This window comes from Rosa chinensis, chromosome 1 (genome assembly GCF_002994745.2).
Source record: "Rosa chinensis cultivar Old Blush chromosome 1, RchiOBHm-V2, whole genome shotgun sequence".
Classification (NCBI taxonomy): Eukaryota; Viridiplantae; Streptophyta; class Magnoliopsida; order Rosales; family Rosaceae; genus Rosa; species Rosa chinensis.
In genome coordinates, this window is record NC_037088.1 from 35254106 (window position 1) to 35275279 (window position 21174).

The 21174-nt window shown below is 36.3% G+C and overlaps 2 protein-coding genes and 2 long non-coding RNA genes across 13 annotated transcripts; 2 read left to right on the forward strand and 2 right to left on the reverse strand.

Moving 5' to 3' along the window:
- Positions 1-1054: 1054 nt before the first annotated feature.
- Positions 1055-4727, reverse strand: LOC112182785. Its single transcript, XR_005805002.1, has 3 exons — positions 4527-4727; positions 3262-3620; positions 1055-1421 (listed from the first exon to the last, which is right to left on the reverse strand). It is a non-coding gene; the product is annotated as an uncharacterized LOC112182785 (long non-coding RNA).
- Positions 4728-5222: 495 nt separating this feature from the next.
- LOC112195523 (protein FAR1-RELATED SEQUENCE 5) lies at positions 5223-9974 on the forward strand. Of its 3 annotated transcripts, none has more exons than XM_024335902.2 (3): positions 5223-5690; positions 7336-7446; positions 8304-9974. In XM_024335902.2, the coding sequence occupies exon 3, from the start codon at positions 8310-8312 to the stop codon at positions 9246-9248; it is 939 nt and encodes a 312-aa protein (XP_024191670.1). In that variant the 5' UTR covers positions 5223-5690; positions 7336-7446; positions 8304-8309; the 3' UTR covers positions 9249-9974. The 3 variants fall into 3 exon arrangements, with proteins under 3 accessions (XP_024191670.1, XP_040364857.1, XP_040364858.1); XM_040508923.1 differs by lacking the exon at positions 5223-5690 and adding an exon at positions 7013-7246; XM_040508924.1 differs by lacking the exon at positions 5223-5690 and adding an exon at positions 7013-7216.
- Positions 9975-10301: 327 nt separating this feature from the next.
- On the reverse strand, positions 10302-12555 carry LOC112195539. Of its 8 annotated transcripts, XR_002934607.2 has the most exons (5): positions 11763-12453; positions 11510-11640; positions 11194-11278; positions 11056-11084; positions 10302-10598 (listed from the first exon to the last, which is right to left on the reverse strand). It is a non-coding gene; the product is annotated as an uncharacterized LOC112195539 (long non-coding RNA). The 8 variants fall into 8 exon arrangements; XR_005801831.1 differs by having other exon boundaries at positions 10302-11278; positions 11510-11647; positions 11763-12539; XR_005801827.1 differs by having other exon boundaries at positions 10302-11640; positions 11763-12034; positions 12158-12449.
- A 3975-nt stretch (positions 12556-16530) lies between these two features.
- LOC112195581 (very-long-chain aldehyde decarbonylase CER1) lies at positions 16531-21026 on the forward strand. The gene is made up of 10 exons (XM_024335905.2): positions 16531-16691; positions 16788-17011; positions 17117-17349; positions 17838-18057; positions 18866-19241; positions 19329-19436; positions 19870-20070; positions 20164-20259; positions 20361-20534; positions 20666-21026. Exons 1-10 carry the CDS (start codon positions 16632-16634, stop codon positions 20852-20854), a joined length of 1881 nt encoding a protein of 626 aa, XP_024191673.1. The 5' UTR covers positions 16531-16631; the 3' UTR covers positions 20855-21026.
- Positions 21027-21174: the final 148 nt, after the last annotated feature.

Sequence of the window (21174 nt, forward strand, 5' to 3'; positions counted from 1 at the left end):
GCAAGTTGCAACTTATAGTTGGAGATTGTAAAAAGGAGTGAGTATGAAAGTCTTGAGGTTAAGTTTCAGGCTTTGAAAGGCAAAAAGCTTGCGGTGGAAGAAGAGATTAGGGCATTGAAGAAAGGAAGTGATGAAATTAGGGAGCAAATTAAAGGTGCTGGAGATGAGAATAAGAAATTGGAAACAAACTAAACTCATTCACTTTTAGAAGTAAGTGAGAATAAGTAAATCATTTGGAATTTCAACCCAAGATGAAATTAGAGAGCAAATTAATGGTGTTGGACAATATTCATTGTGATGAAATTAGGGAGCAAATTAAGGTCTTCTCATGTTGTTTGTTAGAAAAAGTCTAAACTCATGCAAAATTTGATATCTTTTAATGTTAGACTAAATATTAGTACCTTAGTCTAGCTAGTAACATAACAGGTGAAACATGAAGTAAAAGAACATGCCCTCTATCTGTGCAGAATGGCTACATCAAGTTTTGTCCAATTGAAATAAAATCATGACAGAAAAGGTGGAAGAAAAAAAGTTTTATCAGCTCTAATGGTAGAGAAATATTAACCCAATGAAGAAAAACCAGTGTATCCACACATCAATACAGCTAACTGTTTAATAAGAGGATTTTAAAAATCTTCTAAATGTTTTGAAAACAATACCTCCTCGATAAAAGGAGCTAGTGTCCCTCACTGATTACTATTTATTCCTACGTAGCACAGAAACAACAAAATGGAATATGTGATAGTCTAGACTGTAATTGCTAATCTCCTATGCTCCCCTTGATCTTACTATCCCCATTTATAAGGCAAAAAAAGTTTAGTCACCACAAATAACCTGTGATTTCTTTAATTTTGTTCAAGTGTCTCAATATCAGTAGAAATGCTACTCTTTCGCCATTCAAATACGTCCCCATCACCAAACCACAGAAATCCATACTCCAACAATAAGCAAATTTAAGATGAAGTCTGGCATATATAATTGATTGAGTTTTGATTAATCTGTGATAATTGATTGAGAATCTCCTATGCTCCCCCTGATCTTACTATCCCCATTTATAAGGCAAAAAAAGTTTAGTCACCACAAATAACTTGCGATTTTTTTTCAAATAGTTCCCCATTACCAAATCACAGAAATCCATACTCCAACAATAAGCCACTTTACAGATGAAGTCTGGCATATACAATTGATTGAGTTTTGATTGCACTTTGTCTTTGTAGTATAAGCCAATCAACTGCAATATGAAGCCATTGATTAACTTATACTACGCAGATGAAGTTACAGCCAAAAACTAAATCATCCAAGAGTATCCTTCTGCTCATTATCTCCACTGACTTCAGCTGGGAAAGCATAGCAACAAAGCATGTTGAATTCATTGGAATAACCTCCAACTTCCAAAGAGAATTTATCCTTATAGTATTGATCTGCAAAAACCAAAAGCATCATTAAGGCTGAGTAGTTTGCAAGCTTCACTTCATCCAAATACAGAGATTGCAAACTTGATATCTAAATTAGATAAGACATTGATCTCTAAATTAGTAATAATACATGAATATGTTAGGCTTCCAAATATTGAATAATCACCAAACTTATGTATTGCAGGTTCTTCTCTAAGTCAATTCTTCTACATAAATCAGTTGCCAAAAACAGAGTTTTTAGCACAGAAGCAAGTAGTCCATGATTACTATTTGCTATCAGTTAATAATCACTGTCATAATAATATTCAAAGAGTGCAAATACTATACAAATTGATTCCAAAGTCAAAAACTATACATAAGTATGTAACTTTCTGCAAGAAATTACAAACCTTTACAACAATATCAATGAAAAAGTGCAGCTACCTTGAAGAATTGATATGTACAATACCAATTTACACATCTGCTTTCGAGTAACCAAATATGATTAACCATATATGCTTTTAGTCCGAAAATTCATCTAACAAATCTCTACACAAATCCGTGATTGACTTCATGGTCACTAACCATATTTGTTATTCTTGATATAAGTTATTAAAAAAATAATGGTATATACTGCATCTGAAGGTTTTCTTTCTTGAGTTCAACCATTTTTCATCAAGAATAACATTAGACAGCCATGGTATTTGTACACAAATTACATACTTCTGTTATGCATCTTTTCCGCCAACTGTCTTCTACAACTAATCCATATACTCTAGTCCATAATCTCTCTCAGATTGGTAAGAAATTAAGAAAAAAAAAAGAAAATCCATATTTTTTAGGAGAAATTTCTATATACAGTGACTACCAAACTCTATATACCAACATTATTAAAAGAAAGCAGTTGCCAAACAATTCTTGACATAAATAGTGTGCAAATTGCTCTAAAGTTCCGAAAAATGAAGGCAACAAAAAAATGAGTCTGGTTATATTACTGTTTTATTCAAATAGAAATCTCAGAAATTGCTCTAAATTATATTTAAGTTAAAAAAAATCATTTTTTATTAGAAATCTCAGAAATTTTAAAAAGTGAAAAAAGTCTAATAAATGTAAATTGAGGGTATATTTGTCTAAACACTAAAAAAATGCATTTCTAACTTTTTTTTTTTTTTTAAAAAAGACAATTTTTTTTTCAAATTATATTTAAGTTAAAAAAAATCATTTTTTATTAGTCAGAAATTTAAAAAATTGAAAAAAGTCTAATAAATGTAAATTTAGGTTATATTTGTCTAAACACTAAAAAAAAATGCATTTCTAACTTTTTCTTTTTTTAAAAAGAAATTTTTTTTTCAAATTATATTTAAGTTAAAAAATTTATTTTTAATTAGAAATTTAAAAAAATTGAAAAGAAGTCCAATAAATTAATCTTTTTTACGTTAAAAATGATTTTTAAGTGTTTTGACAAATATACCCTCAATTTTAACGGCTTCTAACGGTAAAATTAATGGCAGTGAGTTAAGTGAAAGACGGATGTAAAACTGAGTGAGTTAAGTGATATTGTTGAAAATACAGTAAGTTAAGTGTCGAATAAGTCATAACTCAGTGACCATTGGTGATATTTCCCCTAAACTAAAATGTCCTTTTATCTTCAACGTAAGAACAATTCATGGTATCACTACTGCTCATGAATTACAGTAAATAACTAAGCAACAAACACATACTGATATCAAGGTCAAACATGTAAAGCTACTAGGTATTATTCATTGGGAGCCACCAACCATCATAGGAGACAGACCATGAATATATCCATTCAGTATATGATATCAGTATATATGCAGTTTAACTTGTCTGATAAAACAAAGCATACATGAGTAATGATTTCAGTGCTTGATAGTCTAAAGTTCATTGGGAGTACGAGCAATAATTTGTTAACTTCTCTGTTGCAATGAATTTCTCAGTTTGATATTATTGGTAGGGGATGTGAAACCTGTATACAAAACCAATCACAGTTTAACATTAAATAGGAACGATTTACAATTACAATAGACAAAATTGAGAGAGGAGAATTGAGGAACCTTGAAAGTAGAAGTAATCTATGTCTCCAAGCATGAACAATAACTCTGGAATTGGATGTTTGAAGCCACACCTCAAACACCAGAAACAGCAGCTCTCCTGCCTTTCTCAACACACCTCCACCTCAAGGTTAAGCCAATAACCCAGAAACCCCTGCATCACCAAAACCCCAAATCAAAATTCTTTCAAAAAAAAATCACAAATTCTTTCATTCTCCGTGTTTCTTGATGTTTCTGTGTGAGAATACGGTAACTAAGAAGCAGAGAATACGGTAACTAAGAAGCATGATGGGGAGAGAGAGAGAGAGAGATGACACCGCATGTATAGTGGTTCACCTTGCTCTTGAGGCAAGGCTACGTCCACTTAGAGATTCCACTAGTAATGAGGCCAAGGTAGCCTTTGTAGTGATACAAGTATAAGGATCATGGATCCATCCCTTTCCAAGAAGGGGAGGACTTCCTCTTATAGCTAAAGGAAGTCTCATCCTATTCTACATTTCCGATGTGGGACATAATACACATATTTACTTCTCTTGAAGGCCTTTGGAGAGTATGGGAGGGTGGCTTCCTGGCACGATACGGTCGATACCGGCCGACCTCCACCATGGCGTGGTAGCTCGGGCGTCGGTCTACCGGATGCATATCGTAGGCGGGACCTACCATGTCGCGGGGCCCACCTATGAGGTTGTTGCTTATGCTTGGCGGTATGTGATATAGGCGGTATGTACACTTGATACTTACTATTATCAGAGAGCACAAAAACACACAGACGAAGAACATGCAGAACATATTCTCTGGAATTCTCTCCCTCTCTTTCACTCTATCAATAACAGAAACACAAAGCTCAGCCAAGAACAAAGAGGAAAAAATAAAACATCGTGTCTATCAGCTTGAGAAAACAGATTACGTGAAACCCAAAATTTAACTCATCATCAAAACCCACTCTTTCAACACCAATCAAATTTGACGAACTGTAAATCCAAAAAACACCCAACAAAGAAACCCTAAATCGAAGAAACACAGACGCAATCATGACATGCAACATCAAAACTAAAATTACTCGCAAATCGGTTGCAAGTAATGTTGCCAAAAATCCTCAAATGCAAATAAAAGACTGATTGCACAATCCTCAACACTCTCGGTGGAGTGAAGTATCGTAGACACGATAGCACTGAGCAGCACCCCAGCTGTGAGTTGTTGAAGCAAGAAACAACACACACTGAGCAACAACCCAGCTGTCGAAGAAAATGAATTCCCTTCACTCTCTCTCTCTCTACCTCCATGTGAAGCGAAGAAGAAAGACACGCGTTTTGAGACAGTAGACACGTGTTGGGCAACATAGATGAAGTAGGGACAAAATAGTCTTTTCAGCCACGACCGGCTCGGCTCGCGCCAGAACTGTTCATAAGCCGATGAACAGCGCGCTGAGAATTAGTATATAGATTTCTGAAATAGGTTTGGATCTAATGCTCACTTGATCAATCATCCATTTCTTATGTTCTTCTGGAAATCTTTGTTCTTTCATTTGCAAGCCAACTATCATTATTATACTATAGAGTCTAGATAACCTAAACCTTTAAATCTACGTATAGATATATACTATCATTAGGAGAGTTCTGGAATACGCATGCTGCAATGTACATCCGGTCAAACCAGTGTACGTGGAGCGCCACAATCCACAGCTTTTCAATCCTTGGGGCATGGTGTAATTTCACAGTAACGGAACGTTAATCGTGAAATTTTGAACTGTTACGGTAAAAGCTGGGAGCTGCAAACAATTCACGGACTAATCCACTCTTGTTGAATAAGGCAGCACGTATCACAAAACGAACACCAACAGCAACACCCAAACAAGGAATTTGATGAAGACAATGGAGCAAAGCGAAAGGGAAACACAAAATGGAAGAACAGAATTGAAAAAATAAGGCCAAGAAGCCTCAGAAACAGGGCATCGCCAGAGCAGAAGTGCGAAATGCGGAGTTTCTCTCCACCGGCTCTCACGAGAGGAGAGAGGAAACCCAGAGCGAGAGGAAGGGGAATAACGGAGCCCCCTGTTTCATTACAGCCTTTGCAGAAACGATATCAAGATTCAATAGTCAAGGTCGCGGTCCAAGGCATAGCCGTTGCAGAAACCATACCAATATCGATGGTGTAGGGGTTGAGGAGATGTTGTAAGATCTCCGGTTAGCGTCTCATACCGTCCCATTTCCCCTCATCTTGGCCGGTAAGTGCTTGTTAAAGTTTCAATTATTTTTTATATCTGATATTGCTGTGAATTTTTTTTTTGGACGGTTATGGAGTTTGGTCTCTAATTGAAACTTGAAAGACATCGGGTTGAACTGGTATATGGCAATCAACCAGGTTTCTATGAGTAGAGTATGCATCAATATTTGTGTATTTAAGATGTTATACTCTTGCTGTGTTAGTCTGGGGCATGGAAAGTTGTGTGTTTTTGCCTTCATTGTTGCTCTTCTTCACTCTTCTGTTTGATTTTGATATTGGTTTAGCTGGGTTATAATATATCATAAAAAATTTCTTGTATTGTGGTAATGCTAGTTTTGCTAGAATTTGGAGCTTCTTTTGTTGTGCTGTTGTTGTAAATTGTAGTTGATTTTGGCTGTTTTGGTATTGCCTAAGAAGGAATTCTAACTGATGGCTTTTGCTTTTCTTTTGTCCATTTTGTAGAACGTAGGGCTTCTGTTGCCAATGATTCTGTTAGCATATCAATCCGTCAAAACTGGTCTATATCATCCTATAAATTAACTTCTAAATGATAGTATATTCTCCAAAGGAGTTTATCATAGTTTGTTGCTCCTGTAGAAATTTTTGACTTTTGTTATTGGCTTATACAAGATGAGTAATATGAATAATCTACGTCTTTAACTGAATGCACTACCAGAATATTTTTTTTTTTTTTTGGATATTTGAGGACTCAGAAGAACATTGCAGCTCAATTTTAGTCATTGCTGATTTTTCAAGCTATGCTAAGATTTTAAAATCGCGTACATCGATCTTCGTTCACAGTTTCCTTAAAACTATTAGTAGCATATCAGATGTGAGATTGGCATGAGTCCTAACTAATTAGAAATATCATGAATAATAAATATATGGCATCACTTCTTTGATTTGTAGACATGAAAATGAAAGAGATGTCAAATTATTGGTGGAGGTGAAGGAGGTGTGCAAATTTCCAAAATATTGATGATCAAGATTTGATAGTCTGACATTGTCCATTTTATAGAACAGGACAATGTGGTTGTTGGTAAAAGTTAATTACAATGTGGTTTTAGGATTTGTTACTAACGATGCAATCATATGTACATGTTTATGCTCTCTTGCAGTTTCTTTTTCGGCTTGACTCTTGTTTTCCCTAAGCAACTATTATGTAATTGGTTCTGATGAGACTGATGAACTCTATAATATATATCCATCTGCACTTTTTTGTATTGTATGATCCATTGTCTAGCAGATGTAACTATCTTCTATTTTCCAAAAATCCTTAAACTTCTGTTAATTTCGTACCCCACAAGATTGTAAAATAAAGTACTAATGTGACTGTGACTAAATTTTATAACTTTGAACATTGGTTTCCGTCTGATGTGAAATCCTATCTACCAAATTTCTTCATTTATACACAACAGTTTGATTTCTGTGGTTCAAGAAAGCATTTAAATTTGGGTCTTTGTATATGTTGAAACTGTCTGTTGTGTTGTTTGCTGCCTAAATCTGTCATAGTTTCATGTGTGCGATGTATGCAGAAGTTACATTTCATGTTTCTCTGTATGTGTGTGTGTGTGTCTATATATATATATATATATATTTAGATACAGATGTATATGATGTATAATGGTCATTAACTTTTCTTTCAGATCATCACCAAGGCAACAGCTGATAGCACACTTTAGTGACTTTACAGACGAGCTTGGCTGGGATACTGAGCCTCCTTTTCCCCTCCCAAATGAAGATGCTACAAAAATAGAGTACTTCCTCTCTCTCTCCCTCTTCCTCTCTGCATCTCTCTCTCTCTCTCTCTCTGGGGTTGTACGTTCATAATAGATATTTCTGGGGATTGCTGATCTTCTATTTTAATGTCCATATTTCTTCTCCTATATCTTGAGTGTGTAAAATTATTTGAAGACTCATTGTATTAACATATAGGTTATCCAATCAAATGAAACACAAACTTATTTCACTGAGCTTTTTTAGTAGATTTTTTTTCTTAGTGTCTTAGCGGTGATCAATTTTATTTCTGGGTTGTCATCTATCTCTTTGTTAGAGTTTTATTACTTGATATGATAAGTACAAAATGTGATCTGTTCAGCACTGATAACGATAGAATTTGGCCTTGAGCAATAGGAAAAGGCTAAAGTACACTTTACTGACTTTACACATGTAGGCAAACACATTTTTATTTTATTTTTTGAGAATGACATTAATGGTTCTTTTAATGGAATGTCTTAACATAATTGAGATTTTGTAGATGGGATATATTTGAAATGATCCAAAGTTCAGGTTTTTTTTTTTTCTTCTTTTTTTTAGTTTTCCCTTACATGATCTATGCTTAGTTTTGGGGACATTTCCATTGTACCTTTAATCCATCTAGCTTTAACAATGTCGTACCTCCCATGATATGTGTGATATATACCTTATGCAAACCCCATCTTGCTGAAACCACAACCATAAAGTTTGTACTGCTGCAACATGTTCTATCCATTTGCTGTTGGCATATTATTGCTGTAAATTATTTCAGATATTGTAGCAGCAAAATTGCACTTTTTTTACAGCAGCAAATTACACTGTTATTATTGATTTGAAACTGAAATGACCTTGAATGCAGGTTAATATGGAGAACAACGAAGCAGGTCTACGCTGCACTGACCATCTGTGCCACAGCTTGTTACCATCAGACGAAGAAGTATCTGATGATGATTGCTTATTACGAATTGGGGAAGATAAGGAAGGGTTATTTTGTGATGGAGGAGAGAAAGGGCTTGGTCAAACATCTGAAATTGGTAATGATAAATGTTATATGATGGATATGGAGACGTTAGAAGGAACGAATGTAGGTGAGTGTGTAGACTTAAATGGCAAGGATTACAGTAATTTGAATATGGATGACATGAAGGATGTTGTGTTTAGCAGCGTATGTGAAGCTGAAAAGTTCTATCATTTATACTCTCGTGTTATTGGATTCAGCACAAGGAGGGACAGGAAGGTTAGAGCATATCGTTCCGAATTTGTCATAAGAAGGGAGTGGGTATGTTCGAAACAGGGCAAAGCAACGATTAAGGTCAAGAAACAGGGAGTGAAAGAAAAGGGGAAGAGTCCGATCCAAGCCGAGAAGAAGAAGATGAAGAGGAATCAATGCCCAAGGGGTAAAAGATATAGCCGAGTTGGATGCATGGCCGCATTTGGAATTCGATACTGCGAGGAAAGGAAGAAGTATTTCGTATCAAAGTTCATAACCAATCACAATCATGATGTTGCTGTTTCGGAAGAGGTTCAGTTCCTTCGTTCTCACCGAGGAGTGAATGACAGCGTCATTGCCCAGGTTGAGGCTCTACAGAAAGCACAAGTGCACATAAGCCGGATATATGAACTCCTTGTTGAGCAAGCAGGTGGGCAACAATTTCTGCCGTTCACCCTCAAAGATTTGTACAATGAACTTGATAAGAGGAAGAAAGCAGCGGGCTTAGATGGGGATGCTCATTCTGCCATCACTTGGATGCAAATCAGGGCATTGGAAGAAAAACAATTCTACTGCAAGTATATAATAGATTAAGAGGGAAGGTTGGCAAACTTGTTTTGGCGGGACCGGCAATTTCTGTTGGACTACAATGCATATGGTGATGTACTAATTATGGACAGTACTTACAAAACTCCATCTGGTTGTCTTTGTCGGGTGCAATAGCCACTGAGCCACTGTTGTTTATGGGTTTTCCCTTATAGGCGATGAGAAGGAGGACACTTATAGTTGGGTATTTCAAAAAATTTTAGCAGCAATGAACCAAAAGCACCCGATATCCGTTTTAACAAATGGGGACGAGGCAATAAGGAATGTTGTGGAAAATTTAATGCCAACAGCCAGACATAGATTATGTGCGTGGCACATTGGGCGAAATATTGGTCAAAATGTGAAGGTTGAGGAAGTGCAGGAGAGCATTGGGAAGTTGATTTATGCTTCTTTAACGGTTCAAGAGTGGGAGGCTGCTTGGCACACACTTGTTTAGACACACGGACTTGCAAACAATGCATGGGTAACTTCTTTGTATAACAAGCGGGAACGGGGATACCTCTCTTGGTGCCCCAAGGTCCTCTTTATATTGATGAATCCTTGGCCAATTAAGGATAGCATCATGTGCATTGATACAGGGATATACCTAAACCAATTACCTTAATAGACCTTTTTCTGGAACCCCGAGAACCCTAGCTGATTTACCATACCAAAACTCTTGTTTGCCAAGTTAATTATGATTTTATGAGACAAATACAAACACGGATTTCTCAATCTTCCTCACGAGATAAACAAGTGCACAGATCTAGAGCTTGTACATTAAACCATTTTTATGTTTATCTGTAGCACCATTCAATTGTCGATATTTAACTCAAAATATACATCACACGAGTGTGCACAAACCATTTGAAACTTAATTACGACTTTCTTCTTGTTAACAACATGGCAAACCTAGAATTAAGATAGAATTATGGTGACTGTCATATGTGAAGCCCAAGAGCAATTCTTTACAATCAGAGTAGGAGCAACAAACAGAACAGAAATCTGAAGTTTGGGGTTTTGTTTAAAGTCAAACACATAACAAATTTGGAAACGTGATCGCACTAGGCCAACAATTTCATGTTTCTAACTGTAGTCTGATTACCGTGTTTGGTGTTGTTATAGATTATGCCTTTCATTTCACCATCCACGCTTCAAAGTTAATGTCATTTGATTCTACACTTTCTGGAAGAAAAAAAAATACTAGGGTTTTGATAGTTTCATATAAATTCAGAAAGTAGAAATTACATCTTGAGCTGCATTTAAGTGCTCGTACAACATTTGATTGAAGCTTGAGCATTTCTGATCTTTCCCATCCAGTCCAGTCTTCGGAATCTTTCATTGCACTTCCTACAAAGCCTGAAAATAGAACAAGTTTTTGCATTAGCAACATGCAGCATGTATTTATCCTGAAAAAAGGAGGATTTGACGGCTTACAAGGTCTGCAAGTTGACCAGATAACCGAGCTCAGAAGCAAGAGTGCCAGAAAATTGATCTAGTATTAATTATTAAATACAACAAGTCGATCTCTACGAAAAATAGAAGATGAACTTCATGCTAATCAATCTAACAACCCAAAATATGAGGAAAAGCCCAAAATATGAGGAAAAGCCCAAAATGCAATACATCAGAGACCCAGATCAAATCCATACAACTGATTTAAGATTCAGCAGTAAGTAATTTCCAAAAGAAAAGCAAAGCTAAATGATTAAACTGTAATGAGTAGAGGGTTTCATTATCTGGTGCTGCATATCACAAAAGTTCAAAACTTTAAGAGCCTAGATCGAGCAAACTTGAAAGAGAAATGGGGTCTAACCTCAAATGTGTTCTTCAGCAACTCATCAACTGTAAAGTTAAAAAGCCAAAAAAGACGAACAAAAAACAGAGATAAAATTTCAGATCAAACAAAAGGATGATCCATTTACATATTTGAAATGGGTTGTTCAAACTCTACCTTCCTCCATTGTCAATTGAAACTGCTTGATCGCTTCTGGATTAGGAATACCAATCTTCTTTTCTGTCAGTTCCCTATGCAGATACTTAAACATAAAGAAAGACTGCAAATTTTAGTTCAACTACCGTAAACCCAAAACAAATTGCAGAAGCATTCCAATTCCGTATTAATAAAATTCAAAGACATCCCAAATTCAATCAATCTAATGCTTTCATACATCAATTCCATATATTCATCTCCACCACAAAATTACAGATTTAATTAATCTCAATATCCCAACAGAAACACATTCAACTCAAAGGCTTGGAATGCTTACCTTGTACCATTTCTGCCGAGACAATAGTCTCAATGTCCTGCTGCTTCATGCAACCCTCCTTAGTTCCTCATCATCCCTTTAAAAATCAATCGAAATCAAGACCAAAAGCTCCCCTTTACATTTCAATTTCTCTGTTTCCTCCAAGTACGAAATTCAAGAACAACAATCAAAAGAACTGAACATTAATAACTCCATTAGAGTGAAATTGAAACTCAGCCTATTAACGAATGAGAGGCTTGGGAGAATGGGTTACCAGAACGAAGAGGATAATCCGGCCGGCTCTGGTTGAAATCAGAAGCCGGGCCCTTGGTTTTGATAAAAGGAGAGGCACTGACTCCATTCTTGGAGGCACTAGAGCTCGATTCAATTTGGAGAAGGAAGAATGGAGAAACCCAGGGTCTAGGATACCGGCGATGGAAGGTGCGGGGTCCTTCGAGGTACGGCCAGCGGCGAGGCTTCTGGATTTTGATGTCCGGCTTCCTCTGCGCACGCTGATGGCGGGGTGTGTTCAGGAAATGGCCGAAACTTGATGAGAGGAAGAACTAATCTTGTTTACCATTGCAACTCAAAAACCCAATTGACCCAATTCGAAAACCAATCAAAGAACTCAAATTCAAGGTAAAAAGCAATCAAATTTAAGATGGGTACCTCAGTTTTTGTGACAGTGTGAACAGATTTCTGCTTGGAATCAGCTCCAGGCTTGGTTGATGACCTCCCAATCTTGTGTTTTTGTGAATCCAATCTTGGTTTTTCGGCGGAGGCGAGAATAGGATTACTCCCTCGTTTCTACCTCAATGATAAAGCTGAATTTTCGGCTTTGGGGACCTTGGTTATCAAGTCCAGTGGCGACAGGAGAGAGAAGTGATTTTGGGTCTGAGAAGAGGGGTTTGGAGAGTAAAGGGGATGGAATGAACTCCAATTCGATTGGGGTGGACGACGAGGAGGGCTGTAAAACATTTTCACCCTAACGGCGCCGTCAACTGTGAAATTACGTTGAACCCCTAGGTTGATTGATCAAGTGGCTCTCCTCGCGCCACGTCAACCTCCGCCAGTGGCTGTAACTTACGGCCAGCGTATTCCAGCCTCCTCCACAATCATTATTGCTCCAACCTCATTGCATGTCAAATCATTTTCGCACAGTTACGATGAGAACCGAATTAGGTTTCATTGGTGGACTCAGCAGATTCATGTCTGTGCATATTAGGTTGACTGTACGTATGGATGTGACTATGAGAGAGAGAGAGGTCCTAGTTCATTCCAAGTTAAACAGTATGGTCCCGTGTATTGTAACTTTTGTAATTTTGTTTTTATGGATATGGTAGTGCCGTAGTATTTATGAGAGAGATGAAGTCGAATTTACAGGTAGGGGGTTTGAGGCAAAATAGGGTTGGGAGTTTTGACCTTTTGGAACCTGTAATCGAATGCCACCCAAAGCCGGTACCAACTTCAACTGTTAACAAATTAACTAACAGGTATTGAATTAATTGACACTTTTCATTTATATTTCAACAAGATCTACATACAGGTAGGTTAGGTTGTCCAAAGATCGTCTTGCAAACTCTTGGAGAGTAGTGGTTGGTGTAATACTTTGAATGATGGCGGTCTCGGTAAATACTAGCTAGGCATACATAAGAGATCTAGCAGCATTTGATTCGACACTAAAGTACGTAACTCCTACATCTAGTAACTTAATTAATACATGTCTCGTCTTATTACAAAAGAAAGAAAACGATCGGTAACGAACTTCATTAATTTAGAATCAAGACTCTGATTAATGCATCGGCTTTGGAGGCGACACCCCCCCCGGGGCCCCCAAAAAAAAAACCCTCAATAACAAAATTAAAATGAATATGGTCGAGTTTGTTAGTGCTGGACCCTTTTGTTTTTGGTTGTTGATTGGAGGAGGTTAGCGTTGGAAAGTTAGCAACACACACTCTTTGGGGGGTATTCTAGTAGAGCTGTATTAACCCCTTCCGAACTCAACAGGACATCATTAGTTGGCTACCAAGGCCTCCTGGGGATTTGAAAGCCAAACCTGAGCGTTCCAAACTGAGACATTCTATTACCCCACTATCCCTAGTGGTTTGGACCCTTTTTATTTTGAACCTTTTTCTCCAAAACCAGTGTGCTTAATTAATTAAACAAAGGATTTTGGGTACAGAGACGTGAAGATGAGATGAACTACTCGGTCTGTTAAGGTTTTAGTCAATCACGTAATTGATGATTCGGGGGCATGAGCTGGTGGGTATCACATTTTGCACGGTTCCCGAAAATCTGGTATATAATTAATATGGAGCAGCAAGGCATGTGGGTGGAGGGCTGAGGAATTAAAAACAGTGCCGGATTCGGTTCAAGGTTCAACCATATTCCCTCCAAGATTATTTATGCACGCAACTGTTTTGATTTTTATTATTATTTTTTGGATCTTTAAAATATAGCTTAATTTATCTTGTACCTAATTAGTTTTTTTTTCTTTTCTTTTAGCAATGAGAATATATTGAAGGGATAAATTGTTAAGATCATGAGAAATTTTATTTACATATTGCAAAATACTGAATACACATCCAATTGTTTTATACACCCAACATAAGAATTTATGTATATATTAAATTACTAAAAAAGACATTTATATAAAAAATAAAGAAAAGTAGTTGAAATATATCATCCCGCTTTAGAGTTTTCTTCTCATGTACATGAATGACGTGAATGAAGATGCAACCTCAAAACCAGTCAGAAACAGTTAACAAGACTGATTGATGAACTTCCATAGTTCCAAAGAAAATCGGCAACAGCGTAATTAATTATGATATTGGTGTTTCTTAACCCTCAAATGAGGTATGACTTCTCCATCTTTAACTGAACTTTAGCTACAAAATTTAGGTTTTGAATTTCAATTGTTGTTTGATAGTACTGAAACTTGTTTGATAAACGAGGTCCTCAATTCTCCATATATCAGTTCTCCATATATTGTTTTTATAGGGTATATGACGATATCGTATCACGTCTTTATAATTTCGCTAAGATCATTCTCCACCAATTGATCAGGTTAAAAAAAAAATCATAGAAAAATCATTTGTGTAATCCAATCGGAGATCAAGTAGTCATCCATTTGGATCAAATAATTGGATAGTTGATTCAATGTTCTTAGTTGTTGTCCAAGTTGTCTAATTGTGTGGTACAAATGGATGAACCAATGATTTCCAATTTTATTTATTTTTTTACAAATATGATCGCCTCATTATGTTTTAAAACATGAATGAGATTATGAAAAAGAGACACGAAAATAAGTCAACAATGAGAAAGGGTGAACGAGCATGTTTATCTAGGTATTAAACCTAATAATTATCCATATAGAACTTCAAATGTTTCTCTTTAGGTATTTATCATAAAACTATCTAATTTCAGTTTTTTTTTTTTTTTGTGTGAAAGTTTATAATTTCAGTTTATGTTGGGAAACAAATTAATACTATGTTTTAGCAAATAAAGAAACATGATACAAAAAAAAAAAAATTCATGATCAGCTTTCCCCTACCGTCATCGATTGGACCAGACGAAATTGGCTTTTAGTTATTGGTTACTGATGACGCGAAGAGAAACACCTACAATCCCAAGATTAAGAACGAGAATTTCCGGAGCACTACTCCCGACACATTCTTCTGTTTTATTAACAAGAAAACAGAAAAGAAATGTTAAATAAAAAAAGGGAACATATGTTGACCTCCTCAGCATTTTGTCCAAGATAAGAAGTGATGCATGTGAGAAAGAAACACATTCCAAATTTGCCACACTATTCCAGCGCAGTGGTGTTCACCTGGTCAGTTGTTGACCAAAGAATTTATGCTCAACAATCCTTAGATTTACATCCAATGGTAGAAAACAAAACACCTCAACTTAATAATAATTCTCTCTGCTCTTGGATTTACATCCAAGGATGATTGAGTATTATTTTCTTAGTCAATAACTAACCAGGTGAACATTTTCGATTCCAGCGAACGAGTTAAATGCGTTGAAGCGAATAGATAGCTAATAACATCTAATAATAAAGCCATGAGTTCAAACAAGGAAAATGCATGTCACAAGAAGCCAAAGCCTAGAATTCAGGGTCATATATGCAGTTGTAAAACTCATATTTATTTTTATCATTTATTCTTTTGGTTTTTATTTATTTTTTAAACATAGTTGATTCTACATAGATACATAACATTTTCAAGCAAAACAAAATAGTTATCGTATTTTCTAATTGAACTCATTCTAGTAGGTTGACCACAAAAAAAAAAAAAAAAAAAATTCTAGTAGGTCATAACGGCTTATATATAGGAGATATATTATATGATCGATAGATTGAAATTATGTTCGGAGGTGGTTGGTTTGGTAGTGAAACTTAACTCGATTAAGATGGAGGGTTTTAGTTTGTTTGATCAGTGAAATCACACTAAACACACCCAGAGGATCCTCAGATGATGAAATATTGCAGATTATATATTCTTTTATCTTCTTTATCTACTAAAATCCAAACAATGAATTTCACCCAAAAAAAGACAAATTCAAAACCAAATTATGCCTGTATGTCAGTATGTGTATGTACTGTGCCTACTGTAGAGACTAGTAAATTTGGTAATAAATTATCACCATACTGTATCAGATCATGATCGTATTGAAATATTGCAGATTATATTATTCTCTAATCTTTTCGCTATCTACTAAAATCCAAATATGAAATTCACCAAAAAAAAAAAAAAAAAAAAAAACTATATTCTGTGCATACTGCATATGTAGATTGATAAATTCTATAATAAATTATCACCGTAATGTATCAGATCATTAACTCATATATGACAACCAGTAACTACTTCTATCCGACCTGGATATTGGTTCGACCATTGATTGTACACAGAAATATCTCTAATGGAATTATAAAAATGGATTTTGCATTTACACGCTCCCCCGCGTCACCCTCACAGAAATAACCATTCAAAGGTGGTACGTAATATAGCTAGCATTTCTATTGTAATGAATACCAATCAATTAGGCACCTAGTAACTTTATTATATAAAACACCTCCAAACCCCAAAGCTTGAAATCATCACTTGCGAGCTAGCTAGCTAGTAGCGAACTGAGAACAATGGCTTCCACTCCTGGCATTCTCACAGACTGGCCATGGACGCGTCTCGGAAGCTTCAAGGTTTTATTCTTAATTTACTCCTGCTATTTTCATATATGCAGAAACATTCTATTCTATGTGGGTTATTATTATTGACTTATTGCTTCTGTTTTTCAGTACGTGGTTTTGGCTCCTTGGGTGGTTCACGGCACATACTTGTTCATGGTTAACCAAGGACCTGATAGAGATCTGTCTTACTTTCTCATACTTCCATTCATGCTGTGGAGGATGCTCCACAACCAGTTATGGATCTCTCTTTCCCGATATCGAACCGCCAAAGGAAAAGGCCGGATCGTCGACAAGGGACTCGAATTCGAACAAGTCGACAGAGAAAGAAACTGGTCTGTAACTTCGCGCCTTTTTCTCATACTTTCACAGTTTTAGCTAGGGTTTATGTGGAGAGAGATTAAGATGATTCTTTTGGATTTAAATTTTGATTATTTCAGGGATGACCAGATAATATTCAACGGAATATTGTTCTACCTAGGCAGCAGGCACCTGCCTGGGGCTCAAAACCTACCATTGTGGAGGGGAGATGGGTTCGTTATGACGTTTCTGATTCATACCGGTCCGGTGGAGTTTCTCTACTACTGGTTTCACAGAGCTCTTCACCACCATTTCCTCTACTCTCGCTACCATTCCCACCACCATTCCTCCATTGTCACCGAGCCTATTACTTGTAAGACTTCCACACATGGACTCAACTTTGAAACTAATTGTTGAACTTTCCTTTTTTAGAAGTATTGTATTTATGTGAATTGATCTTTTGATTCTGCTGGTTGGTGAGAGTTTTAATTCAATGTCACTGCAAATTAAGTAAGAGAAATAATAAAATAAAATGTAGCTAGTTGAGAATAATACTACGTGAATAGACTGCATTATCTTTGTACATCAATACACGTTATGTGTCCATCATCATCGTTTGTGATATTATTGTATTTTCACAGGGATGAAACGTAATTTTGGATAAAAACACAATATATTCATTAATGTGGAAATCTTGAATACAAATATCCAACTCCGATATTTGATTAATACAATATCCAAAGCTAGTTTCTAATTTGAAACGGTTACTCTTAAAACTTAAAATGGCATATTATTCTATTATGAAAATGGAAACTAATACTAAGAGAAAATTAACACGATTGTGTATTGTGTAAATTGCAGCTGTGATTCACCCTTTTGCGGAACACATAGCATATTTCATCCTCTTCGCAATACCAATGGTGACAATGGCGTTTACGGGGACAGGTTCAGTCGGATCATATTTGATTTATGTTACTTATATTGACTTAATGAACAACATGGGGCACTGCAATTTCGAGCTCATTCCCAACTGGATATTTTCTATTTTTCCTCCTCTTAAGTACCTCATGTACACTCCCTCGTAAGTATTCTTAACCCTTATATATTCTAATTTATATGATTTCTTTGTACTCATAAGTTAAGTTAGAAATAATCAAATAAGTGATATATGCATGGAAGGTGTCTGAGTTATTTAGTCTAATTACTCTAATTTCTAAGTTTCTAAATATCATATACGGGGTCTCTTTTATCGAAAAATAGCTCCATTTTCAATGAAAAAGTCAATTAGGAAGGAGATCCAAAATTGAATGTTCGGGAAATACTTTATTCCTGGCATGATATATACGCGTTACTCAAACCTAGCTACAAGGGAGAAGAGTCACACGATCGCGGTCTAAAAATTTAAGACTTACACCCCCAAAACTTAATGGGCCCCTACAGTTTTATACAAGGTTTAACAGCAAAAAAGTCCGTCGATATTTTTTTATAAGATTTTAACAAGTATAGATTTAAATACGAAATGACATATAAGGAACCTACCTTCATTCATAGGTTCTTTCATTTCTTTGAATTTGTTGGATGAACATTAAATGGGTGGGCGGGGCTTTAAATAGGATGTGCATTTCGATAAAAATGGGGGGACAAACCCTGTTGCTATCTGCTGGCATATACCTTCTCCAACTTAAGAAACATAGTATATATAAATCCATGTTCTAGATCATGAACTTATGGTCTAGATTTAGTCTAATTAAGGGATAGATTATGCTTTACCAAAGAAAAATTTCTATTTACAAACTTAACCATAACTCATCTTTTTAGGGTTTTATTATATTGGATGTTTAGTCATTAATTGAAATTCTTAAATTTGATCGAGGGTAATTAATTTGTAGGTTTCACTCTCTTCACCACACACAATTCCGAACCAATTACTCCCTCTTCATGCCCATCTACGACTACATATACGGCACTATGGACAAGTCTACTGATTCTCTGTATGAATCTTCGCTCAAAAGAGAGGAAGAATCGCCCGATGTGTTGCATCTAACCCATCTAACAACCCCTGAATCCATATATCAACTACCTATAGGGTTTGCTTCCTTGGCCTCTAAGCCACACACCTCAACGTGGTTCTTATGGTTGATGTGGCCAGTCACACTGTGGTCTATGCTGCTCACTTGGATTTACGGCCGAACTTTTGTGGTTGAGAGGCAGCGCTTTGAGAAACTTAAATTGCAAACTTGGGCTATACCGAAATACAGTTTGCAGGTAACAACTGCTTTGTTTCAATAATTAGATCTAATTCAAAAGTTCAGTTAATATGGAATCAGTATTAATCTGTTATATATAATGCAGTACTTCTTGGAATGGCAAAACGAAGCTATCAACGGCTTGATTGAGGAAGCTATACTTGAAGCTGAGGAAAAGGGTGTCAAAGTTTTAAGTTTAGGTCTCTTGAATCAGGCAAGTCGATCTGTACTAATCCTGATTGTGAATAATAAATTAAGCTAACATCTGCTATTGATTAGTCAACATCTCAATTAGTTAAGAATAATGGATCAGACATTAATGGTCCCTAAATCAATTAATGGTGCCGACCATATTCATTGCAACCACGGTACCTAGTATAGTCGATCATGTGTCTTTTTTTGCTAGTACGAAACGTTGGATCACACTGGATTGGACTCGAATTGTAGACGCGGAACTAAGATTTTATAGTTTTGGGGGGGGGGGGGGGTGGGGGTGTTTACTAACATAATCAGTAAACCCCTCGACACTAATCCTAGTTCCGCTCATGCCAAACTGTAATAAATTGGATTCTAACGAACGTATTCCGAATAGTATTAGGTTTGTTTTGCAAGACACGCCAATTAATCTCTGTATTTGCATATTGCAGAGTGAGGAGCTCAATCGATACGGTGGCCTCTATGTTCACAGGAATCCACAGCTGAAAATCAAGGTTGTGGATGGAAGTAGCTTAGCTGTGGCTGTCATCCTCAACAGCATTCCGAAAGGGACAACCCAAGTTCTTCTTAGAGGCAACCTCACTAAGGTTGCTTATGCCCTTGCATTTTCGTTGTGCCAGAGGGGAATCCAGGTAACCTCACAAAGGTCGCTTTTGTTGAAATAAAACATGTTTTTTTTTTTTCTGTTAGTATTAAATGTGTTCTAATCAATTAGCTTATTTCAGGTAGCTACACTACACCAGTCTGATTATTTGAAGCTCACCAAATCATTCAATGCTACTGAGAGTAAGTTGGTTCTTGCAAAGAGCTGTTCTGCAAAGGTACGTAAATGCTAGAAATTTATTTTCTTATTTCTATTATGATTATCAACTAAGTCACTATTATATATACACTTGACAATTGGATCTTCATTAATTTGCAGATCTGGTTAGTGGGAGATGGACTGAGTAAAGAAGAACAGTTGAATGCACCGAAAGGAACTATATTTGTTCCCTTCTCCCAAATTCCACCGAAAAAATTGCGCGCAGACTGCAACTACCACTGCACTCCAGCCATGAAGACTCCTACGTCACTTGAGAACATTTACTCTTGTGAGGTAATTAATTTTAGTTACTACAATCTTATATCTAAGTTACTTTCTCAGTTTGTCCCTTAATTTTTGTTTTCGATCCGATTAATTAGTAACTAACTAAATTTGAATAAATGAAATAATGTCATGACATTCAGAACTGGTTACCAAGAAGGGTGATGAGTGCGTGGCGCATTGCCGCAATAGTGCATGCCTTGGAAGGTTGGAATATGCACGAGTGCGGTTACACCATGTCTGACATTAACAAAGTTTGGCAAGCAACTCTTCGACATGGCTTCCAACCTCTAACCACCACGGCCACTACTCAGACCAAATTAAATCAGTAATTAGCTGCTCAATGATCTGTGTCGCATATATGCTGTAGTACTACTACCGGCCTCTTTGTTTTTCTTATAAAGCCGCTAGGACGTCATGGGTAGTTCAAAGCTCTCAATCATGTTGGTGATCGGTTAATTGTTCTGTTATATTGGATATTAATGATTTAATGGATTATTTTGATTTGGTGTACGTGCTATATATGCTGGTGATTTACTCGTCGTATGCATATCATTTAACTGCTTTAATTATAACGTGCCATACAAACCCGAGGATAATCAGATACATTTCATGATTCTAAGAGATAATCAGATACTTAATTTATGAGTGC